The 24,028-nt window shown below is 50.3% G+C and overlaps 2 protein-coding genes across 4 annotated transcripts in view; both read right to left on the bottom strand.

Moving 5' to 3' along the window:
• Positions 1–1,735: 1,735 nt before the first annotated feature.
• LOC104662269 (inosine-5'-monophosphate dehydrogenase 1-like) lies at positions 1,736–3,361 on the bottom strand. Its single transcript, XM_010363278.2, is given in 3 exon segments — positions 1,736–3,041; positions 3,043–3,079; positions 3,082–3,361. Coding segments are annotated over 3 exon segments (1,623 nt in total).
• Positions 3,362–12,752: 9,391 nt separating this feature from the next.
• Positions 12,753–24,028, bottom strand: part of DLG5 (discs large MAGUK scaffold protein 5) — a 136,609-nt gene continuing 125,333 nt past the window's right edge. For all 3 annotated transcript variants that reach the window (XM_010363236.2, XM_030941011.1, XM_010363237.2), the window contains 5 exons: positions 18,392–18,535; positions 18,003–18,130; positions 16,797–16,906; positions 15,963–16,072; positions 12,753–14,507 (listed from right to left, as the gene is read on the bottom strand). In XM_010363236.2, the coding sequence (XP_010361538.2) occupies positions 14,404–14,507; positions 15,963–16,072; positions 16,797–16,906; positions 18,003–18,130; positions 18,392–18,535 (596 nt within the window). In that variant the 3' untranslated portion in view covers positions 12,753–14,403. The remainder of the gene's footprint in view (positions 14,508–15,962; positions 16,073–16,796; positions 16,907–18,002; positions 18,131–18,391; positions 18,536–24,028) is intronic.

Raw genomic sequence — 24,028 nt, 5'->3', positions numbered from 1 at the left:
GTCACCCAGTATAATGTCTGACACATAGCAGGTATTCTGCAAATACTAGAGCCCTTTCCCACGGTGGTGCACACTGCACAAGACCACAGAGGTCCAGATCTTTTATCTTTCTGGTCCCATCCAGTCATCACGCATAGTGAATCCCAAAGGCAGCATCTCCACCCACAGTGCTGGAGGACCACCGACTCCTCCTAGTCCTCAGGGGAAACCTCCCTGCCATCTTCTTCTTGGTGGCAGCCAATATACATTTCTTTCTTCACTTCCCAGGACGTTTGAAGTACTTGGTGTCCCTTCCTCCAAGCTCCTCCCTTCCTTTCAGGTCTCAAGGTCTCATCCAACACTTCAAGCTCAAAATATTACATAAGCATCAAGGGGGTGAGCCCAGACAGGCACTCTTCCTTGTCCACTTTTGGGAGAAGATCTCTATTCCTTGTGACCCCAGGATATACAATGGCTGTTTTACACTCAGGAATCACTACATGTGATTCCCAGGGCAGGGGCTGCAACTCTTCTGCTAAGAGCCCACATAGCCCCAGGGCTCCCCCACCCCCACCCCATACACACACAGTCTTCTCTTTTTCGAGGGCTCGTTAGCGTTTTGGTAGTACCTTTGCCAGTGAAGCAGGCTCCCCGGGATGCACTTTGAACCTTACCCTACTGACATGGACTTGCGTTCTCCTATCTTTAGGCTCCTCGCCTGGCAGTTCTGCATTTTCAGACTCCCCTCCTCTGACGAGTCCATTTGCCACCACAGCAGTGACTGCAATAGGGTCACGACACCTGTTTTCTGTGTTATGTGGAAAAAAATTATAAGATACTGAACATTTATGTATGCTACCTTCTGGGTGTGAAGGAGGGAGCAGGAATTCACATTTGATTTAGCTGGTATCTGCAGAAAGCAGCAGTAGGGATTAAGAAATGGATAAAAATAGTGTTACTGTTTGGGATGAAGAGTGGCATGAGACTGATATCTATATATCTATATATCTATATATATATATCTATACATAGATATAGATATTTGGAGGTGTTGAAACCTACTTGATTTATTCTGATTATTTAATACACACTGATGCAACTGTGATCCCAAAGTGTGCAAAGTTAAAGCCTTCAACTGCAGCTGAGGAGAGGGCAGGAACTGTACACTTGGGGATGGTGGTGAGTCAGGAATGACAGGCAGGTGGTCATGACCAGGGCAGCCTCCTCCCCAGGGCCAGTGACAGGGGAGTGGCCCGAGGAGCAGGACCCAAGGGTAGCCCAGCGTACTTGGTCTAGGTCAGGAGCTCAGAAGTGCCACATGGCTGAGGGGGCAGTGGCCCTGGAAGGGCCAGAGGCAGGGCCAGGAGAGCACCATTTCCTGGGGGGCTAGGGGCACAGAGGTGTCCTATAGGAGAAGCCAGGAGGGGCTGCCTGCCCCTGGGGTGGGGGCCAGGCTGGAGGAGGCTGCAGCAGGCTGCAGCAAGAAAGACCTGGGGCAGGTGCAGGGCCTGAGAGTCCAGCTGGCCGGGCTGGGGGAGCTCCCAGGGCAGCCTGGCCCAGGGAGCAGTCCTGACTCTGCAGGGGATGCCGAGCAAGAGGCCGCAGACCCCTCAGGACCTCCCCTCCTCTCTCCCTAGAAAGGAGCTGGGGAACCTGTAGTGCAAATCTGTGGATCATTCAGTGATGGAGGGAGACTGTGCCCGAAGGTGGACACTGGGGTGCACCCCCTCCACCACTTCAGCTTCCACTGCTGTCCTCAGTATAGCTGCTTCTCGTAAGAGTGCAGACCATGGACACCACCCTCAATCTGGAATGACATGGTCCGCTTCTCAAACTTGAGGTGTCCTGAGTACATCAGGCTGTGGGCCCTGATATCCTGGCAGCCATGCTGGATGCCCACTATGAGACAGGGCTCGAACTTCTGAATGGACCCTTTGTCCTTGATGGAGCCCAAGACACTCTGTGCGATCTTTACCTTATCCCCCTTGCTGAAGTATTGTTTCTGGCTGCTGCTGCTCTTCTCCATAGCATCCAGTGAGCCCATGCCCTGGTACTTCTTGAGCTGCACCCCGTCTGAGAAGTACTCGCCGGGTGCCTCCATGGTGGTGGCCAGCAGGGAGCCCATGATAACTGCGGAGGCTCCAAGGGCCAGGGCTTTGACCACATGCCCCATGGTCAAGATGCCACCATCGGCTATGATGGGCACACCAAAGCACTGGGCATACTCGGCCACCTTGTACATAGCAGTGCCCTGGGGCCAACTGCAGGCCATCACTTCCTGGGTGATGCAGATGGAGCCGTAGCCCATGCCCAGGCACAGCCCGTCCATACCAGCATCAATCAGGTTCTTGGCCTGGGCTGCTGTCACCACGTTCCCCCTAATCACCTGGAAGTGGGGGTACTTCTGCTTGATGTAATGCACCATGGTGATCTGATACACTGAGTTCCCTTGGGACGAGTCCAAGACTATGACGTTGACGCCCGCTTGGGTGAGCAGGTCCAGGCAGTATTTGTCATCCTCACGGGTGTCCACAGCTGCCCCCCACAGCAGCAGCTTGTGGGAATCCTTGGAGGTCAGAGGGTAGTCTCGATTCTTCTTCAGGTCGGTGCGGGCAATGATGGCCACCAGCTCATCACGATCACTGACGATAGGCAGCTTCCCTTTCTTGCTACACTGCAGGATCTCATTTGCCTCTTTCAACATCATGCCTGCTGGAGCCACCACCAGTTTCATCCTTGGCGTCATTACCTCACTGAGGAAGGTGGTGTGGTCCCTCTCAGCAAGATGTCCCTCGACATCTCGGGAGGTGACGATGCCCACCAGCTTGCTGCCCATGGTGCCCGTCTCAGTGAGGATACCAGAGAAGCCATGCCGCATCTTGGCCTCCAGCACATAACTCACGGTGTGCAAGGGGCTCAGCATCACGGGGTCTGCGATGAAGCCCTGTTCAAACTTCTTGACCTTCCGCACCTCATTGGCCTGGAACTCTGGGGTGCAGTTGTGGTGAATGATACCAATACCTTCCATTAGAGCCATCCTGACTGCCATGTCAGCCTCTGTCAGTGTCCACAGGGAAGGAGATCAGCGGCATCTTCAGCCCTTGTGGGTCAGGGCTGAGGTCAGGTCCACCTCATCAGCTATGAAGTCTATGACTCCTAGGAGAATCAGGAAGTCGTTGTAGGTGAGGCCGTTGGCGTTGGTGAAGAGCTGCTGCACGGTGAGCCTGTCCTTGGACATGCAGCCGGTGCCGCTGCTGATCAGGCAGTCTGCCAGGCTGCCGCGAGACCGGCAACGGACATAAACACCCAAGTAGCCACTTGCACAGCCATGCTGCCACCGCAGGCCAGGCAGGCCAGGCGGGCCGAGGGCAAGGGCTCTCATGTATATCTTTTTTATATCCCTTCTATTTTTGGAAAAAAAAAAAATGCCCCAGGAAGGTCTGATCACCAAATCCTTCCAGAGAGCGGTCTTCCAAGCCAAGGAGGTTTTCAGTCCTACCCACTGAAATCATCCAGTCCTTCATTCACCTATGTCAACCCAGCTCGGAGGTGTGGCCTGCGAGATCCTTCATACAATCAAGAAGTCAGGCCTCCACCTGGTCCTGGGGGTCATCTGAGGCCTGCAGTTTTGGAAGAGGAACTGGCTCCCCACTGTGGGGACATGTACCATGCCCACTGTGGGCCTCTGTTTTTCATCCCTGAATTCACCCACCACAGAATGGTTCAGTTGTCCTATCTAGCTATCTAATAAGCTTGAGGGCACTGTGTCCCCTACGGGATGTCCCCATGTCACAGCCCACATGCTTGACCATGCAGGCTGATGCAGTGACAAGCACAAAGTATTGTGATTATAGTTCCTGCCCTCCTTTCCAGGGCTTTGAGCCCAGCACATGATGTTGTGTGTTTCTTGTTCCACCAACTGGCTGCTGTGGAATGACTAGGAAACCTCTTGGATGAGGGTGGCATCTGGGCACAGGTCAAACTTTCTGTGAGTCTTTTTAACCTCTTTCACTGCAGCCAGGAATGGCTGGATCTCTGCTGCTGCTTGCAGGGACTGTCCCATCCATACACAGGTCTGTGTTGGCTTTTGTCACCTGGGCATGTACGGCCACCATCTTGACTGCTCAGCTAGTTCCATCCCTGGGTTCTAGAATGATGTCATAATGATGCCCATGATGACAGATCAGCCCAAGGCCGCACACTGACCTAATCAATAAACAGGTGGGGCAGAGCTGTGATTAAGAAACTGAGTCAGTCAATTCCCACTTGTGAATAGACAGCATGAAGGCTTTAACCCTCTCTGAACCTGATCAGCATTGGCAATGACCTTCTGCAGATCCAACAACAGCACAGAAGAACGTATCATCAGGAACACATTTGGATATTGACACAACCTCATCCGCAGTCGGCTTGTCATCCTGAGCTCCCTTCCCAGGCAGCGTGGATATTGCACTGGATTTTGCTGACCAGGGAGTTGGGTTATAAGTGGTAACTCTAACCTCTTAATACTAGCAACATTGACAGTACCATATAATCCATCTATTACACCACACAGGAAAATCAAGCCCAGCGGTACAGGACAGAAGAACTGACTCCAGCCAGGATCAAGCATTGCTTTGGCATTGTTCTCCAATACCTGGGCCTTTCTTCTCCAATTGTTGGGGTAACTGGAGTGAGGAGGCTGAGGGGACCCAAAGATGTTCTCCTGGTAGGATTCCCCGCCATAGTCTTCCACATTTGTAGACATTTTGATTGGTTCCATTTCTAAAAGCCAATTACCTGTGCTTTAACGTGAAATAAGGAACCTGCCTTCTGATCTTCAGGAATATGTACATGGACACACACGTTTCAGATTCAACTCTGAGATTTTTGGTTTTAAACAAACAATTGTGTTAATCACAAACGAAGATTCCCTCAGCAGCAGCCTCCTGGAATCACCTGCTGAGTCCAAATCTTGTAACCCTTAAAAATACATTTTTACTAAGTAATAAGTATTTAGGGTGTTATGAAAAATGCAATTCGAAAAAAGTACATTGGTTTTTAAGAACAAGAGGAACTATTTAGAAATTATACAATATATTAACAAAAGTAAATATTTAATATATCTCAAACACAAAAATGTAAAAACCGGTTACCAAACATCAAGAAAAACTTAAACTTGTAAAATGCAAAGGTTAAATGTATTTTATCTTCATTCTATTATTAGCAGATACTCTTAATAAAAATGAGCTGTTATTTACAGCAAAATATCATGTAATTTTAGATTTATCACGTTTTATTTCTATGGAAAAGCGACACCAGCATGCATTGTTGCTGAAAGTGAAGCAGTTTTTTTATTCTGTTCTGTTCCATTCTGTGTTCTGAGATGTGTATCAGACACTGGCTACACACCCTAGATGTGCTCGGGGCAGAGCCTGGCCCCACATAGCACTCTAGTCTGCAGGTGGGCACTTAAGGCCCTGCCATTCCCACTTCTTATTGTCATATTTACTTATTTATCAGCACCTCTATCCATCTTTAAATGACTTAAGTGAGAGTACACTAAAGTAGCTTAGATGTTCCTAAGCTTCCATAGAGCACGTCGTATCTGTGACAGCAATTCAGAAAAAGAACAAACTTTCTTTTATTCTTAATGGTACACAGCATAAGAGAACAGCTTAGGCAGTTTACTGTAACTGATGGTCCTGATGTCCTTATCTATAAACTAAAAACTCCCCACAGAAGCTTCTGTAAGTATAATGTTAAATAAGTCTGTAAACACAAATAAGAATGTAATCCAAATGCTCAGTTATGAGAAACTGGTGAAGAAAGTTACTGGTAAACCCACTGTGATGATGATGATGATGTGTGTGTGTGTACGTGTCAACTTGACTCAGTGACAGTCCTTAGTTATTTAAGCTAGGTGCTGCTGTGAAGGTATTTTGCAGATGTGATGGATATTAAGAGAGTATCCTAGGCTGGGCGTGGTGGCTCACGCCTGTAATCCCAGCACTTTGGGGGACCGAGGCGGGTGGATCACGAGGTCAGGAGATCGAGACTATCCTGGCTAACACGGTGAAACCCTGTCTCTACTGAAAAATACAAAAAATTAGCCGGGCGTGGTGACGGGCACCTGTAGGCCCAGCTACTTGGGAGGCTGAGGCAGGAGAATGGCGTGAACCCAGGAGGCGGAGCTTGCAGTGAGCCGAGATTGCGCCTTTGCACTCCACCCTGGGTGACACAGCGAGACTAGGTCTCAAAAAAAAAAAAAAAAAAAAAGTATCCTGAAAGATCTGGCTGAACCAGATGTAATCAGTTGAAAAGTTTTAAAAGCAGAAGCCTAAAAAGCCCTTAAAAGCTGAAGCTTCCAAAAGAAAAGAAATTCCACCCATGGACAGTGGCGTCTGCCGTACTTGTGCCTGCGGTGTTCCATTCTGCTCATTCTCTTCCCTCTTGACTGACCATAGACAATAGCTGTGGTCTGTGCCCATGACCTCCCTGATTCTGGACTTGCTTAGCCAGCACCCACAATCTTATAAGCCAATTCCTTTAACAAATTTGTGTATATATGAAAAATACTGGTTCTTCCTCTCTAATTAAAGCCTGGCCAACACACCCTAAAATTAGGATGCTGCTGTTAGAAGGAATAAGGTATACATTTTAGGCCTTTCAAGACTCCAATAAATGATAGTAAAATAATAGCAAAGAAAAACCTTACTTTGGGGTTAAAAAATCACAGATTGATACATAAACTTAATTTTGCTCCCCTATTAAAATCCTATTATAAAACAGTAAAAAGAATTTCTTTTAAAAGGACACTAATTTAAGAAATACAGAGAGGCCGGGTGCGGTGGCTCAAACCTGTAATCCCAGCACTTTGGGAGGCCGAGACGGGCGGATCACAAGGTCAGGAGATCGAGACCATCCTGGCTAACACGGTGAAACCCTGTCTCTACTAAAAAATACAAAAAGCTAGCCGGGTGAGGTGGCGGCGCCTGTAGTCCCAGTTACTCGGGAGGCTGAGGCAGGAGAATGGTGGGAACCCGGGAGGCGGAGCTTGCAGTGAGCTGAGATGCAGCCACTGCACTCCAGCCCGGGGGACAGAGCGAGACTCCGTCTCAAAAAAAAAAAAAAAAAAGAAATAGAGAAAACAGAGGGGCAACAACCACAAAATCATTTTAGAAGTTGAAAAGCAGAGACCAGTGGCAAATTCCTTAACAGACCTGATAGTACCACATCCAAAACCAGCAGAAGAAAACGCTAAGAATCTTTAAATACACAGAACTGTGGCATTGTTACCCCACAGAAGTTGGGGTGGAGAGGAGGCTTAAGTACGGAATGGGTAAAAGCTGGGTGAGAAACCGATTCCTAGTTTCCAAGCCACAGAGCTACAGCCTTTTCCTCGACATGGCCGAAGCTAGGTTTATTCTCTAGAGAGTATAAGAGAGGTGGCCGGGCATGGTGGCTCAAGCCTGTAATCCCAGCACCTTGGGAGGCCGAGACGGGCGGATCACGAGGTCAGGAGATCGAGACCATCCTGGCTAACATGGTGAAACCCCACCTCCACTAAAAAAAAAAAATACAAAAAACTAGCCAGGTGAAGCGGCAGGCGTCTGTAGTTCCAGCTACTTGGGAGGCTGAGGCAGGAGAATGGCGTAAAACCCGGGAGGCGGAGCTTGCAGTGAGCCGAGATAGTGCCACTGCATTCCAGCCTGGGCGACAGAGCGAGACTCCGTCTCAAAAAAAAAAAAAAAGAGAGAGTGTAAGAGAGGTTTGCAACTAGGGGATGCCAGCACGGATCCAGAGAATGGCCGCCACACTGAAAACAAAAGGATGAAGTGACCACATGCTGTCATGCTGAATGCTGAGTGTGAGGAGTCCCAGCCTTCTTCCCCTACTGGGCTCAAAGATGCGGCCAGGCCGATCCTTCCTGTCACATAGGAAGGGGCCCCTTGGGGTAATCTGGCAAATCTCTGAAGACCTAAAGAGACCACTGCTGCGCTTTCCCAGTGAATAGCCCAGCTAGACCATCCGACAGTGGAACTCAAAAGACTCAAAAGACCGCACTCTCACCCATTTGATCTAGACTTTTACATTTCCCAGGCTTCATCATTAGTCAACACCCAGTGATTACCTGACACCTGAGGTTAAAGCCTCTCATGTGCAAAACCAAGACCAAGGCAAAAAACAAAACAAAACAAAACAAAAACTTAGAGGAATTGGAATTATGTGGGATGAAGAAAAAAAATACTATCCTCAGATAAGATATTGTATTCATGAAACAAGTACAGGAAGATATAAAAGAGTTCTTGGAAATTAAAAACATGTCAGCAAAACTGAAAAACTCAATAGAAGGGACTGAAGGATGAAAGTTGAGTGCATCTCCACAAAATAAGAGTAAAATGACAAAACGACACTGGAGCAACCAAAAAATGAGGGAGCTGGCCAGACCCAGGGGCTCACACCTGTAATCCCAACACTTTGGGAGGCCAAGGTGGGAGAATCATGAGGCCAGGAGTTTGAGACCAGCCTGGACAACACAGTGAGACCCGTTTCTACAAAAAATTTAAAAACTGGCTGGGCGTGGTGGCATGTACCTGTAGTCCTAGTTCCTTGGGAGGCTGAGGCGGGAGACTCACTTGAGCCCAGGAGTTGCAGGCTACAGTGCGCTATGATCGCACCACTGCACTTCAGCCTGGGTGACAGAATAAGATCCTGTCTTAAAAAAAAAAAAAAAGAAAAGAAAATGAGGGAACTGTCCCGGATCCCCAGGACATAAATAACTGAAGCTCCAGAAAGAAGAGGGAAGCGGTCCGTGGCAGATGCCCACAGCTCTTGCTGTTTTGGCTTTCAGGGTCTGCATGGCCACCCCAGCCTCTGGCCTCCCAACCCAGACATACCAATCCACACACCAGGATGAATAGACTTTGCTAGTTTTTTGTTTGTTTGCTTTTTTGAGATGGAGTCTTGCTCTGTCACCCAGGCTGGAGTGCAGTAGCACCATCTCAGCTCACTGCAAGCTCTGCCTCCTGGGTTCACTCCATTCTCCTGCGTCAGCCTCCTGAGTAGCTGGAACTACAGGCGCCTGCCACCACACCCAGCTAATTTTTTGTATTTTTAGTAGAGACAGGCTTTCATCGTGTTAGCCAGGACAGTCTCGATCTCCTGACCTCGTGATCTGCCTGCCTCGGCCCCTCAAAGTGCTGGGATTACAGGCGTGAGCCACCGCGCCCAGCCACACTTCACTAGTTTTTACTTCGTCCAGCCCTGTTCAAGAAGAAGATGCACAGGAGAAGATAAACCCAGGGACCCTCCTGTGGAGAAAGAATTCAGATCCGTGGCTAAGCCTTTCTCCTCAAGTGTTTCCTCACAGGAAACAGGTTCATCGAAGGAGAGGAGGACGGGAAAATCAAAAGAAGTAGTCAACATTCCCAGGAGATTCTCAGCAAAATAGAGAAGAGGTGTCAAGATGAGAGCTGGCACCAGACCCCGAGGCCAGTGATTCTGGTCTGGAGCAAGGATTCAGGACAGACACGTCAGGAGCCACCGGCACCAAGATCCCTGCGGGCTTCCCGCAACTCAGCTGAAGACAGGTTGCCCAGGTGATCCCATCCACATTCTTTCTACTTGGCTTATCTTGACATGATGGAAAAGCTTCCCGCCCTCCAGATCAGCTGCAGTCCTCAATCCATCCCACAGCAGTGCTCGGCTTTGACTTCCTCCTGAAATCGAAAGGTCAGCTGTAGGGACTGCAAAAACAGAACTCAGCAGCCAGCAACCTCCATCCATGTTCTTGCCAGATGATCAGGATCTGGTCCATGGATAGGGCGGCCCTGACGGTGGCAGCCCTGCTACACCCAGGACTCATTCAAGCCTTGCTGCTCCCTGGCTTCCCCAGAAGGGCCCCTTGTAAATTCTTGGAGAAGCTGAGGTCCACTCTGACCTTGAGATCACATTACGTTCTCCAGCGGACTTCATTCAACTTTGGAAACACTGTTCTTTCCCCACACAGCTAATCTGTGCTTCATGCTCAATGTTTTTAAAACTGAACAATATGTGAAGAGCAAGGAAATTATTAACTACAGGTCAGGCTAGTGCTTACTTCGGTGGAGAGCGTGGGGCATTCAACTGGGTGAAGGCATACGAGTGCTTCTAAGGTAGTGGTAGTGTTCTGCTCCTTAAAGATGGAAACACTATCCATTTTTCTCTTTAAACTATACATTTATGGCCAGGCACAGTGGCTCATGCCTGTAATCCCAGCACTTGGGGAGGCTAAGGTGGGAGAATTGCTTGAGCCCAGGAGTTCAAGACCAGCCTGGGCAACATAGCAAGATCCCATCTCTACTTAAAAGCAAAACTATACACTTAAATATTGGATATGCTCTTCTCTAGGTATGACATCTTTCACAGTTGGGGGGGGGGGAAATATAAAAACACATAGTAATAGGGAGAACTAAAGGGGAACCATCAGGACTCCAGAGACTATATTCTACAAAGGGAGAGCAAATGAAAGAGTATGGACAGACAAGAGAAGGCTGAGGGATCCCACAGGCCAGAAAAGTAGCAGAAGGGGGCAGGACAGAAGGCCCACCTGCCCTGGAGCCCCCATCCGCTGAGAGGTTCACCATTCACACACCAGCATGTGCGCCCTTGTCTGCAGTTTATGTTCACTCTGCATCCCTTCCTGTACTTCACGTTTCTCTTCATCCTTGACATCATGACTCTTGTGCCCCTGTGTCTCATCAACTCCACAGGAGGCGGCAGCTCAGCTTCCTGGAGCAAGGCTCTGGTTAGTCCACTGCTGTTGGGCCTGAAAGCTTTGTCTCTGCTGGAAAGAAAGGCCCGAGGCTTCTGGCTGGTGCTCGACTTCTCCTCCAGAGCCGCTCAGGGTCCACACCTAAGCATGAGGTCTCCTCCTGCCTTGAAGCTGGGGTTTCCCATAACCTCTGCTAGGCCAGGAGCAAAGTCAAGCTCCATTTGATTCCTGTTGCCCACCCGTATCACAGAATCATAGCTGTTAGCATGGGAAGGGGCCGCAGAGGTCATCTCATATTCAATTTCTTGGCCTTATGGCTGGAGTTGAAAATCTGCTCTGCTTTTTCAGAATAATCTGAGCCAGTGTGAGACAGACACCACCTCCAGGAGGCCCATTTGGCTGTGCCCACAATCCTGCCCCCGAGCATGGTCTCCATGTGGTGTAAATAAGCCTCTAACCCACCAGGGTACAAATCCTCTCAGGGCTGCTTGACAGCATGTCTTGGGCTGCCCTGCAAGGCCCGTGTGTCCAGAAAGAGCAATCTTAACTGTTGCTTAAGAGTTAAGAGTTAATCTTAAGAGTGACTTAACTGCCTTCCATTTGAAAAAGACAAAGGATTCCCCCCCACCCTTGTAATTATAAAAGAAAACTAATGTGCCTGTAGAAAATCTGGAAATTACAGAAAAATCTGAAGAAAATAAAACCACAGTGGCAGAAGTGCAACTGTGAAGGTTTGGCGTCACATCTGAGCTAGAAACCAGCCCTAAAACCACTAGCCACTGCCCCAACCCCCACAACCCCATCTGCCCAGCCAGTGATGGTGGTGGCAGTCCACCATCGATGGTGTTAGTTAAAATCGATGGTGTTAGTCCAGGAGCGGTGGCTCACACCTGTAATCCCAGCACTTTGGGAGGCCAAGGCAGGCAGATCACCTGAGGTCAGGAGTTCAAGACCAGCCTGACCAACATGGAGAAACCCTGTCTCTACTAAAAATACAAAATTAGCCGGGCGTGGTGGCACATGCCTGCATTCCCAGCTACTCGGGAGGCTAAGGCAAGAGAATCACTTGAACCCGGGAGGCAGAGGCTGCGGTGAGCCAAGAGCACGCCATTGCACTCCAGCCTGGGCAACAAGAGCGAAACTCCGTCTCAAAAAAGATAAAAAAAAGATCGATGGCGCTGCTGCCCACTCTGAGGATGGCGCTGGGTGTGGGCTGTCAAGGAGGCACAGGCAGGCCTTGTCCCTACAGACACAAGGGCCCACTCCAACTACCAGAGCCCTGCACAGCTCTGTGACACCCCGTACCCACAGGTGAGATCAAGACTACAGGGCCATGGTGGAACTTTACCCAGCAGGAAATGATGAGGGAGGCATCCATACCAGTCTGCCCCCACCAGCCTGGCCACCAGTGCAGTGTGAGTGAGGCTTCTGGAGAACATTCTGCCCCCAAGTCCCTCCAAGAAAAAGGATCAGAGAAGGAGGGCTCTGCTCTGCCCCAGACCTCAGACCTGGCTTCCTGCAGCTAAAGGCCCAGGCTGCAACACGGAGTTCAGGCCCACGTGGCCTGTTTTGGGAGTCTGGCAATGTTGGGTGATCTCCCAGTGTGATGCTGTCAGGTGCCACAAAGCAGCCGCCATGCAGGTGGGGCCGTTCCCAGCCAGGGGCCCCAGATAAGGCCCTGACTGAGAATGCTGCCCAGAGCACTCAGCTCACTCCCTTTTTGCTTTTCCCAAGTCTGCAGAATTGAATGTGAGGGCCAGAGGGCAGGCTCTGAGTCTCACACAGATGGGCAGCCTGGCTGCAGTCACCAGCTCATGCCACACTGGACTGATGGGCGGCAGGGAAGGGGAGGAAGGAGTGTGAGAGAGGCTGACGCAGCAGGTAGCAGGGACCATGGATTGTCATGTGAGCCAAAAAGAAACTACACATCAGCCAACTCCAGCTACGTGCTGCAGAGGAGAGCAGCTGTCTCAAGTTTAGAAATACAGGAAAGCTGACCGACTAGGAAGATTAAAAACTCGCATCTTCAAACACAACCTTACAGAAATTGACCTTTATTTGTTGTACTAAAGCCTGTTTAACTTTTGATACAAAGTAACATTTTAGTACAGAAAATCCCAGTCTGGCAGCTCAGTACCTGTCTGTGCACACTGTACCATCTCAGTCCCACTCTGCCTGCAACTTGGAAAACAGCCCCTACCCCCAGAGGGTCTGTGAGTTAATACCTTGAGAATAGTCTACAGTTTTTCATAGTTTGTCTGAGCTAGAAAACTTGTACCTGTAAAACAAAGGACAGTATTGAGGACTGAAACTTGTCTCTTTTTTGAACAACTGTGCAAGAAAATATATCCCTTTTTAAAAAACATCAGTTATGGCTAAACTACAAGCTAGTGTCTAGAATTATAAAGAATAAAATGAAATCAAAGATTTCTCACTAGTAAAATGAAATGTTAGGAACAGTATTAAAATATAGGTCCCACCCCAATGACACTTACACAGAGCCCAGTACAGTACCTATTATTAACAGGACGCACAGCTTAAGGAGGAACCACATCAAATCTTCAGCCAGACATATCCAGCTTCAGAAGTGCAAAAAAAAAAAAAAAAAAAGCCCAAACGAAGACACCCACATTGAGTAAGGTGCATGCCGTGAGTGCTGTAACCAAGATTAAAAAGACCTCAGTTTTTCTTTTTAGACTGTTGATAGTGACAACAATAACCATTATGCTTCCCCTAAAAGCTCTCAATTCAATGTCTGAAACATGAATGCTTTCATATTAAAAGGAACTGATGTACCTGCCACCCTCTAAAAGGTTTAAGAATTACCCTGCAAACATTGCACTGATGAAGGCTGTCACGACTTACAGAGCCTAAGGAGGACCCAATGGCAGGCATCAGCACAGCTGAACACCACCTGGACCCCACCACGGCCCTGCCCACGCAGCTCTCACAGAGCAGACACAGTGCTCAAGTAATAAGCACAGATGGAGGAGAAACGAGAGGCTGTGGAAGGCAGGAGAGAAAGGCCGAGAGATGAGTTTGTAAGAATACCAAAGTCACCTTCCCCAGTGTGGGAGGAAAATGCCAAAGGCACTGGTTCTGCTGCCACAGGCAGTCTGAGCACCTGCAGTTGTGATGTCCTTCCAGGAGAGGTGCCACCAAGGAGCAGGAGCTTTGTTAAAGCTCTGGTCCCACCAAGAAACTCCCAAAGCAAAGCAGCCCCCATTGAGGTTCCAAGGTCGTTTTGCTGAAGACGGGAACGAAACCAACACCAAAGCGACAGGGGTTGACAGAGGGGGCGGGGCTGGGCACCAGGAACATGGAGCCGTTCAAGTAAACATAAACCACCAAATACTTAGAAAAGGTTTGTAAACGAGTGATCCAAAAGGTTCTCTTTGCAGCATCTCTGATCAGCTGGCTAAAGAAAGGTGGGTGCTGAACCCGTCTTTAGTGTTATCTGTTTTGTGTTAAAGAACACGTGTGACAGGAGCAGAGGGCGCGGGCCTGGGCCTGGATCGCACGCAGCTGTGGCCCTCTGTCTACAAAGGAGGTGCTTCTGGGTCCTGGTTCCGGATCCTTCCCCTGCATGTTCATAGACAGACAGACTTCTACTTTCAGTCGCTAGAAAAGAGCTGAGCCTGGCGTCCCCTCAGGCGGCCAGCTGCAGTCATCCACAGCACAGCATTCTCCTAGAGCGGGCAGGCTGGAATCCACAGGACTTTATTTTGTTCTTGATTGACCATTGCCAAGATCTGAGTGCAAATGCTTGACAGGGCTCCTCCCTGGATGACCCCTGCAAAAGAGACCCCCAGACACATGTCATTCAGCTCAGAGTAAGACCCCAGGTTTGAGGCAAGGCAGTACAGTTTGCACTCTTTCTACTGTGTGGCTGTCTGCTTTGAGCTACTTGGCACTCTGCTCCATCCCCACCTGACTCTCCTTCACCAACAAGAAACTGGGAAAGAAAACTGCCCCTCGTGAATTGATCACTCACATGTAAACTGCCCACCCCAATGCAGTAATACCCTGGGTTGGGTTTGTGATGGTTGGGGGAATCCCAGGACATCAGAAAGAAGTTTGGAGGACATGTAGCGGTGGTCTAATCGTTAGCAGGATTCTGCAGGAAACGACCAGTTTAAGGAGCCAGACAGCTCATGGCCAAGAGGAGAGTCACAGCACGATGATGACTCCAACTCGGGCCAGCTCTGTACTATAGGAGTTTGACGCCGGGGTCTATAGACAGCAGGCCGGGGAACTCCAGTGTGCTCCACAGAACAGCACCTGGACACAAACCAAGCCCCGACTGCAACAAGCCACACTCAGAAATTGACAGTGAGTGTTTAGAAATGGGACGTTTCTAACGGAGTGCTATGGAAACAGGACGTCGTAATTTTGTCTGTTGAATCTAACAAGAAAAAAATGGAGCTTACCTTTTCCAAGTTTTAGAGTTGTAAAATTTTCATATCTCTAGGAATTGTCAGTGTATTTGGCTAAATACCAGTCTGTGAGGAATTGGAAATGAAAGTACACATATGCACACACACACACACACACACAGGCATGCACACCTGCACATGCACATACCTACACACACACGGGCACCAAGTCCAGGTCCCTGGACTAGATCATAACACTCTCCACAATGCAATTAGAATCCCTGTCCCATCCTCTGTGACTGCAAATGCTAATGCCCTGCAAATGACAGACTTTCCTCAAGAGGCTGAAGGCCGGAAGGTGAAATAGAACCACACTTCATTGAGTTTGTTTCACTTTGAAGACCAGAGATGGTAAGGGGGCAGCATTGTTTTTTGTTTTTTTTTTTTTTTTTTTTTGCCAAATCCCATTGCAAAACTGGCCTGGCCTGGAGGGTGCTAGGGACAGATGGGCCCCCTAGCCACTGCTGGCACACCGGGGGCTGCTGCAGTCCCCGCCATGCCTGGGGACACTGTGGCTGCACTAAACGGCACCTGTGCTGTGAGACAGACCCACCACTGCACATGTGAAAATGAGTGGGCAAGCCAGGCAGGACCTGAGGCCAAGATCAGTGAGCTTGACATTCAACCCGTGAGAATCCTGACACTGACCAGGGACTGCCATCTGAACACCTGACTTGTCAGCAACATGTTCATGACAGCACTTGGGAGCATGTAGGCAGCGTGGGCTTCTCCACCGCTAAGAAAACTGTCTTGAGAAGCCTCTGCTTCCTTCCCTGCTGCCTGCTCCCCGCTCCAGGCCCACGCACACCTACCTGTGAAGTACCTGCTGTACTCCTGCTCAACCTTCTGCGCCGCCTCAAACTGCTCTTTGGAATGCCTCTGAGTCACCTTGTCCCTCAGGTAGATGGGGTCTCTCTGCTCCCTGTGGGAACAGCCCGACACCAGGCTGAGCACTGAGCCTCCTCCAGGCCCTCTTTCCTTCCTCTGTCCAGGCTAACAGGGGCCCCATCGAGGCAGGGGTAGGCTGTGGGGGGAGGCCCCACGTGCTCCCCACATAAAGCACAGCAACAGTCTGCAGGCTGCGGGGGAGCTCTGGGCAGAGGGCGGAAGGAGGGCACCCCAGTGCATGCACTTGGAGCAGACGCACCAGCATCCCCAGCACAGGTCCCAGAAGCTCAGCAGCACAGAAAGCCAAAATGGAGCAGGGTCTTGGTGAGCCCTTGGCCCAAGCAGCAAAGGAGCCGAAGCTCAGCGAAGGCAACAGCTGAGTCATGAGCCAGCTCGGGGCTGAGTGGGACTCTGCCCAGGCCACCAGTTCCCCTGCTCCTAAGCAGCACGTAGAGAGGAAAGGGGGCTGGGGCAGGAGGGGAGCTGCACAGACCAAGCTGGCCATGCCCAAGGAACAGTGGCAGCACCCAAATGGCAGACGGGCATGGGGAAGGGGCTGCGCTTGGCTGACACCACCTCTGAGTGGGGGACAGGGCCAAGAGGGAAGGGTCATTTTCTACATGTGCTACCTATTTCAAGACCCATAGGCCCATCTCTCATTCCTCAATGACCCCACCCCAACACACCCTGCTCCCCACTTGGGCTCCCAGCCATAGCTGTGACAAGGCCCCAGTAGAGCCCAGGGGCCAGTCACCTACTTGACGTGCTTGGCGCTCTTGTAGTGGATGAAGATGACAATGGGGTAGATGTGCATGTGGTGCAGCCGCTCGATGGCGTGGGGAGCGATGTCCAGGAGGCAGTGTCGGTTCTGGGGGTAGGGGGTGCAGAGTGAGCCCTGGGGGGCAGGGAGGGGCAGCCAGCTCCCTGTCCTGCCACCAGCAGGACCCACCTCACCTCACAGAGCTCTACCCACAAACAAGGCAGTAAAGCCACAGGGTGCACTGTGGGGAAACCATACCCAGGAAACTCCCAACAAACCCCTTGCTGTGATGAAGGCCGAGGATGGCAGCCAGGGCCGGGGGGGCCCGGTGGGGCGTGGCCAGCCCAACTCCAAACTTCCTTTCCCGCCTTTGCCCAGATACAGGGACCTTCTGAAAGCCCTGCCCCACCCTGGCCTCTGAAGCATTGTTTTTGCCAGACTGAGCGAATGAAGAGCCAGAGTCTGGTGAGCCTTTATGTGGCTGGGACTGAAGTACGTCTGTCGTCCCAGGCCTCCAGGTGGAGTGCAGGCCTGTGCATTCCCCACCCCCAGATGCTCCACCAGGGCGTTCCCCCAACTAGAGCTCGCCCACTTTCAGCAGTGAGAAGTCAACACCTTCATCTCACAGAAAAGGAAAGCAAAGCCCAGTGAGCAAGCTGAGCAGCCTGGAGAAATGCAGCCCAAGGAGCGGCCATGTCCTTGGACTCTGAGTGTTTGCCCCGCCAGCACTCCCCACAGATGTCCCCGCCCTCATGCTGCCTAGGATGTTCGAAGGCAACAAGAGACATAGCCCTTTTAGGGGCAGGGACCCTGAGGGAAGGTACGTTCCTGTCCCCAGAGGGTGCATGTGAAATTGTTCGGCACATGCATTTGGGGACCCCGTTCTGGAATGCCCTGCAAGAGGCCTTTCTGCAGAGCTCAATACTCTCATCAGAGATGAGACTCCCCACCACCCGCCAGAGAGGGAGACAGGCAGCACGCACCCAGGGCAGCTCCTCCACCCCCGCCAAGGGATGTGCCTGCAGAAACACACAGCAGCCATGAGGGCAAGCCCAGGTGCAGGTGAACTCAGACTAACACAACACGGTGGGCTTACTTAAGGTCTGAGAGCCGCTGGGGCAGAGGATCACGGACCAGGGGCCCAGACCTGTGCACAGGGGGTCTAACACTGGATGCCCAACCCTCAGACTGAAGCCCTGGGTACCTTTTCTGTGATCTCCTTTATTGACGCCACAGTGGTCACATCAAAATGGCCGCTTCTCCGCTTATAGTCGACAAACAGGCAATCTTTGACACCCCGCTCAATGGCCTGCTGGGAGGCCTTCATCACCTCTGCAAAACACAGACACAGGAATCAGGGAGTCCCAGGCCCTGCTGAGCCCCAGCAGAGGGAGCAGGGGAAGAATACTGCTCAGCAGCTGTCAGTACCCAGTCCTGCCGTGCATGAATCTGACCCACGTCAGGAGGCTTCTGAAATACTGCGAAATCCGCCACCCAGTGCTGCCGCCCGCTGTGCACAGCTGGGCAGGCAGGCAGACAGGGACGTAGAGACCAAGAACCCAGTAGGCATAAAGGGTGCCCCGTGTCCCTTACCAAGGGGACATCTGCAGAACTTGCCAGGCGCCTCATTCACCAGCATCTCCTTCACCACGTCCAGCAAAGGCCCCAGAATCAGGACAGGCCTCAGAGCGGCAGAGTCCACCTTCTGGACCCGCTGATAGGCCAGGCTCACCGAATCTGAGGGAGAGAGAGCAGCAGCGTCACAGACCCAGCTTGGGGTGGAGGACCTGAGTGGGGCTGGGGTACCCCGCTCCCTGACCTTGCCCACTCTGGTTTGCCTGGGACTCCCCCAGCTTCAGCACTGAAAATCTCATGTCCCAGGTACACCTGGGCATCATCACCTGTGGAGTCCAGCATGAGCACCCCCAGCGCCCTCTGTGAACACCAGAGGCAGCTGGTCTCAACCACTCGTCCCAGAGCTTCCTTCTGCTCTGATTTTTCCTCGTGGGTCCACGCCTGCTTCCCCTGCCCCATCTCCATTCTCCTCTGCTCTCTGGCAAGGCAGCCTCTGGGGTTTGGCAGGAGAGCTCCCACTCCCCAGGAAGGTGTGGACAGTGTAACCCAGACCTGCCCAGTGACAGAGGTGAGGCCTCCCCCATCTGCACGGCTAGAACGGGTAAGTGCTGTGAGCCAGCTCTGGCCATGCAGTTGAGGATAACCCTTAAGAAATGGAAAAGTCACAAGATGGGACCTGGGTCCTGGATGATTCTCAGAACACAACTGCCTCTCCCACATCACCCACAGCTCAGGCTTGTACATGACAGAGAAATAAACTGCCCATCATGCTTAAGCCACTGTTATTTGGTTTCAGTTAAAGCAGTCAAACTAATATCCTAGTTGATATATGCAGTAAACCTCCCCTTGCACCAAATGAATAAAGTCCTTGCAGGGAGAACACGGTCTAAAACCCAGCAAGCATCTTCCTGGCATCTCCCTGGTATAAGTCACTGTGCTGGCATGTCAGAAACATAATAAAGAATAGAACACAGAGTTCCTGCCCTTAAAAAGGGCACACTTTAACTAGAGTCACAACAGAGAAACACATGAACAGCAAGACAGCACGCAAGAGCTGCCTGGCAATTCCAGGAGTGACAGGCTTCAGTAGACACTGTGGCTGGATGACAGGGTGAAGAGACCACTTGGGCAGGCCCAGGAGGCAAGTGGGATGAGAGCGGTGTCTCCAGAAAGAGCAGGGCAAGAGGGTAAGTATGGAGGTGACGGGAAGGGCAGAGCACAAGATGGCAGCAGGCTTGGGAGGAAGGGTCCATGAGAGGCTCGGCCTGGAGGGATCTGTATGCATATGCAGAGCAAGGAGCAACTGCAGAGCAGGCACAGGGACCAGGAGGCAGAAGTCTCAGGAGAACGCAAGCACAGTGCCAGCTGCAGCAGCAGGCTCCATGAAGACCAACCTGTGGGCAAACTCAGGGGGAGTAAGTCAAGTCTCTCCTCTTCCCTTGCCCTGTCCCCGCATGTGTTTTTAGAAGTGATCTCTGCTGGGAGTGGTGGCTCACGTCGGTAATCCCAGCACTTTGGGAGGCTGAGGCATGTGGATGGCTTAAGGTCAGGAGTTTGAGACCAGCCTGGTCAATATGGCAAGACCCCATCTCTACTAAAAATACAAAAATTAGCTAGGTATGGTGGCATGCAGCTGTAGTCCCAGCCACTTGGGAGGCTGAAGCACAACAATCACTTGAACCCAGGAGGCGGAGGTTGCAGCGAGCTGAGACTGTACCACTGTACTCCAGCCTGGGCAACAGAGCAAGACTAGAGCTCAATAAAAATAAATAAATAAATAAATAAATAATAAATTAAAAAACTGATCATTATCCACATACATCCATACAGTCTTTTACACAGCCTTGCCTAACCTGGTGACCAGCAGCTCTGTTGTCTAAAACTGGAGGGTTTGGTGGTCACATTCACCACCTTGGAACCCCATGTGGTTCTGAGTGAAGGCTCCGAGGAGGAGTCAGGGGACAAAGAACTTCCTCCGAGAGGAGTTTACATAAACAAATCCTTTCTGTAACTAATCCGAACCTCATGGATAAGGCCAGCAACTCCTCTCCGATACCCCTTCCCCAACCCCAGTCCCCACCGGCCCCCTTGAAGGTAACCACTATTATAAGCTGGAAGTGTACCCTAGTTCTCATAAACTGACTTTTATATGCTAAAGGAAACCTGAAATATACATTGTTTAAGTGTGTCTGTGGATATTTTGTAACTCGCTCCTTGTCTAGGGCTGTGTTTCTGGGAGGCATCCCTGGTGATTCATGGTGGGCCTCTCTACTTCTTTTGGGCATGCCATGAACACTTTCTCTGCATCGACTTATCCACTTCCTTGCTGATGTACACTATGTCACCGTTCCCTCCATTTACTGGTATAAGAATCATATTCTCAAATTATGGCACAGTCGCTGTAGGGCAGAATTCAATATAGTGCTTAAAATAATGGTTTGGAAGAACATTACTGATATGGGAAGATGCTAACAATATGATAGTGGAAATATCTGGATGAAAATGGTATAATGCAGTGTAATCTCAGTTTTGTGTATTAAGTAAAAAACTGGAAAGAAATACATTAAAATGTTAATGGTTAAAAAAATCATATTCTCCCTTAATGACTATTAACATTCCACATTGTGGGGTACCAATTTAGGAGATTCCTGTTCCTCCCTGACAATCTTCTTTGCCAGAGGTCCTCACAATTGCAGAATCATAAGACTAGACAGCATCTTATGAGTCACTGACTCCAACTGGAGAAGAAAACCAGCGTATCCAAGGTTACAGCTGATCAGGGCACAGCAAAGGCATGGTCTTAGGGGTTCCAACCTTAGACCATACTGCAATGGCTTTCTTCAAAAGGTGCTGTGGACTGAACTGTGTCCCCTCAACATTTATATGCTGAAGCCCTAAGTCCCAAAGTGACTACATTTGGAGGCGGAGTCTTCAGGAGGTAAGTTAAATGAGGTCAGAAGAGTAGGGCCCTAATCTGATGGAACTGTGGCTTTTTAAGAGGAAGAGACACCAGAGATCAATCTCTCTGTCTCCAACATGTGAGGGGACAGCAAGGAGGCAGCCGCGTACAAGGCGGGACGACAGCCCTCACCAGAACCAACCACACTGGCACCCAGGTCTCGGATTTCCCACCTTGAGAACTGGGAGAAAATGAATTCTTGTGATTTAAGTCACCTAGTCTGTGGTATTGGTTTTTTGGGTGTTTTTTTTTTTTGTTTTTGAGATATGATCTTGCTTTGTTGCCAGGCTGAAGTGGGTGGCACAATCACAGCTCATTGTAGCACTGAACTCCTGGGCTTAGGTCATCCTCCAGCCCCAGCCTCCTCAGCAGCTGGGACTACAGGCACACGCCACCACACTTGATTAGTTTTTTAAAGTTTTTGTAGAGATAGGAGTCTTGCCATGTTGCCCAGGCTGGTCTCGAACTCCTGGCCTCAAACAATCCTCTTGCCTCAACCTCCCAAATTGCTGGGATTACAGGTGTGAGCCATCATGCCCGGCCTGTGGTATTTGGTTATGGCAGCCCTAGCAGACTAAGATAAAAGGAAAACCAGTCCTCCATATATTCCTGAGACACTCCCGCACAAGCCCCTAAAGGGGCAAGCATAAAGACACGCAGTGTCCTCTGGGTGGTAGACAGTTGAGTCCACTCAGGAGACCATTGTGGGTGGGTGCACAATCAGCGGGGTGGGGGGTACCAGGGATGCTATGTGGCAGTTGGAAGCAATAAACTACAGCAGGAATTCAAAACCCACTGTGCATTAGAATTACCTGGGGTAACTTTTAAACTACTACATAGGTATTACTACTCCCAGGTATAATGGAACAGCTTGCATCATCCCTTGGAGAACAACTAGAAAATCTGGGTAAAAAATGAGAAATATCTTTCTGAAGGCATCGTAGAGTGGCAGAGACAGACAGGATTTGAGACGCCAAGATCCTAGAGAGAAGGAAATTGGAGTAGTAGAAGCTGACATTCTGCAGGCCTTTCCCCCTTCAGAGCAACTAGAGACTTCTGAAGTGAAAGTGAGGGGGAGAGAACCCAGGCAGAGGGCCGCTGCTGAGGGCTGAGAACCCGGGCAGAGGGCCGCTGCTGACGGCGGAGAACCCGGGCAGAGGACCGCTAAGGACTGAGAACCCACGAAAAGTTTCTGAAAATCTCCAAAGCAGGTGAGATCAAAACGGAGTTCAAGGCTGCCAGGACCTGATGGGTCATGATTCCAGAGGAAGGGAAGGGCAAAGAACTAAGTCTGATATCAGAGGTTTTCCCTTAAAACCATTTGCCAAATTCTTAAGCTGTGAAAAGCAAGAAGCTAAGCATCTAAGAAAGTCACTAAGACACTGAGCAGAGTAAAGTGTTCCATGGCCTCCCAGTGCTGAAGAGCGAGAAACTGGAAGTCAAGGCTCCCTAGCGAGGAGTGGCACTAGAGAACACCCCAGGCTGGGACCACCAGTGGGCCGCCCCCTAGGGTCAGGGTGAACCACCAGCTACACAAAAGCTGCAACCCATCCTGAGGTCAGCTGAGCCTGTGGCTGGATTGAGGTGATCTGCGAGCAGCGGCTATCTCCAGAGCAGAGGGCAGACCCTCTCTGGAGGCCAGCAACATCACTCAGAGCCCCGAAAATCCCCTAAACATCACTTCTGACATCTCAATAAACAATAACCAGGCATATCATGGGGCAGGACCAAGAAAAACAAAGACCACAGAAAGAGACTCAGGGATGACCACACATGACAGTTACCAAACATGGTCTTTAAAAAAATATGACTAAAATATTTAAGAGGACAGATGACAAGAGGGAAAGTCTCAGCAGAGAATTAAAGCCTGGTAAAAAAGAACCAAGTAGAAACTCTAGAGTGAAAAATAAAATACAATTTCTGAAAGTAAGAGCATAATGGATGCAACAGAAGATTGGAATAATGAACATGAAAAAAGGTGACTAGAAAACAACCAGGCTGGCTGAATCATGGAGAGAAAGAAAGAAGTGGAAAATACAGGAGAAAAAGAGCCCAGAAGATAGGAGACAGACATGGTATGGTCGAAGACTGAAAACCCCGAGGAGAGGCGAGGTCAGCACAGAAGCAGTATGAAAGAAACTGCAGCCAGGAATCTCCAAAACCGACCACACCACCAAGCTATAGAGGTAAAAATCGCTAAGAACCTCCTGAGCAGGATAAACACAAAGAAAACCACACGGGGGAAGCATGGTATGGTAAGAAATTAAGAAATTTCTTTCTGAGAAAGAAAGGCAGAGAAAACCCTACCCACACATGGTGGTGGATGGGTGGTGGATGGGTGGTGGCACTGCCTTCAGCACTGAGCCTGCAAGGATGACTTCTCACCTGCAATGAGCATGGCAGGCTGACAAGTGTCCCCCAAAGACTGATTCATGTCCTAAGCCCCAGATCCCATGAGCATTACCTTATGCAACAAAAGAAGCGATGATTCAGTTAAAGGCCTTGGGAGGAGGGGCTTTTCCTGGAGTATTTGGGTAGGTGGGTCCTAAATAAAACCCCATGGGTCCTCTGAGAGGCAGAGGGAGTTGAGAGAGAGACCCACGTGGAACAGGAGGTGACATGAAGACGGAGCAGACGAAATTTGAAGGTGACAGTGATGTGGCCACAGCAAAGGCTTGGTGGCAGCCACCAGAAGC

Source organism: Rhinopithecus roxellana, chromosome 11 (assembly GCF_007565055.1).
Source record: "Rhinopithecus roxellana isolate Shanxi Qingling chromosome 11, ASM756505v1, whole genome shotgun sequence".
NCBI classification, from domain to species: domain Eukaryota; kingdom Metazoa; phylum Chordata; class Mammalia; order Primates; family Cercopithecidae; genus Rhinopithecus; species Rhinopithecus roxellana.
The sequence above is the reverse complement of the archived record's forward strand: the minus strand, read 5'-3'. Positions and strand labels throughout refer to the sequence as shown.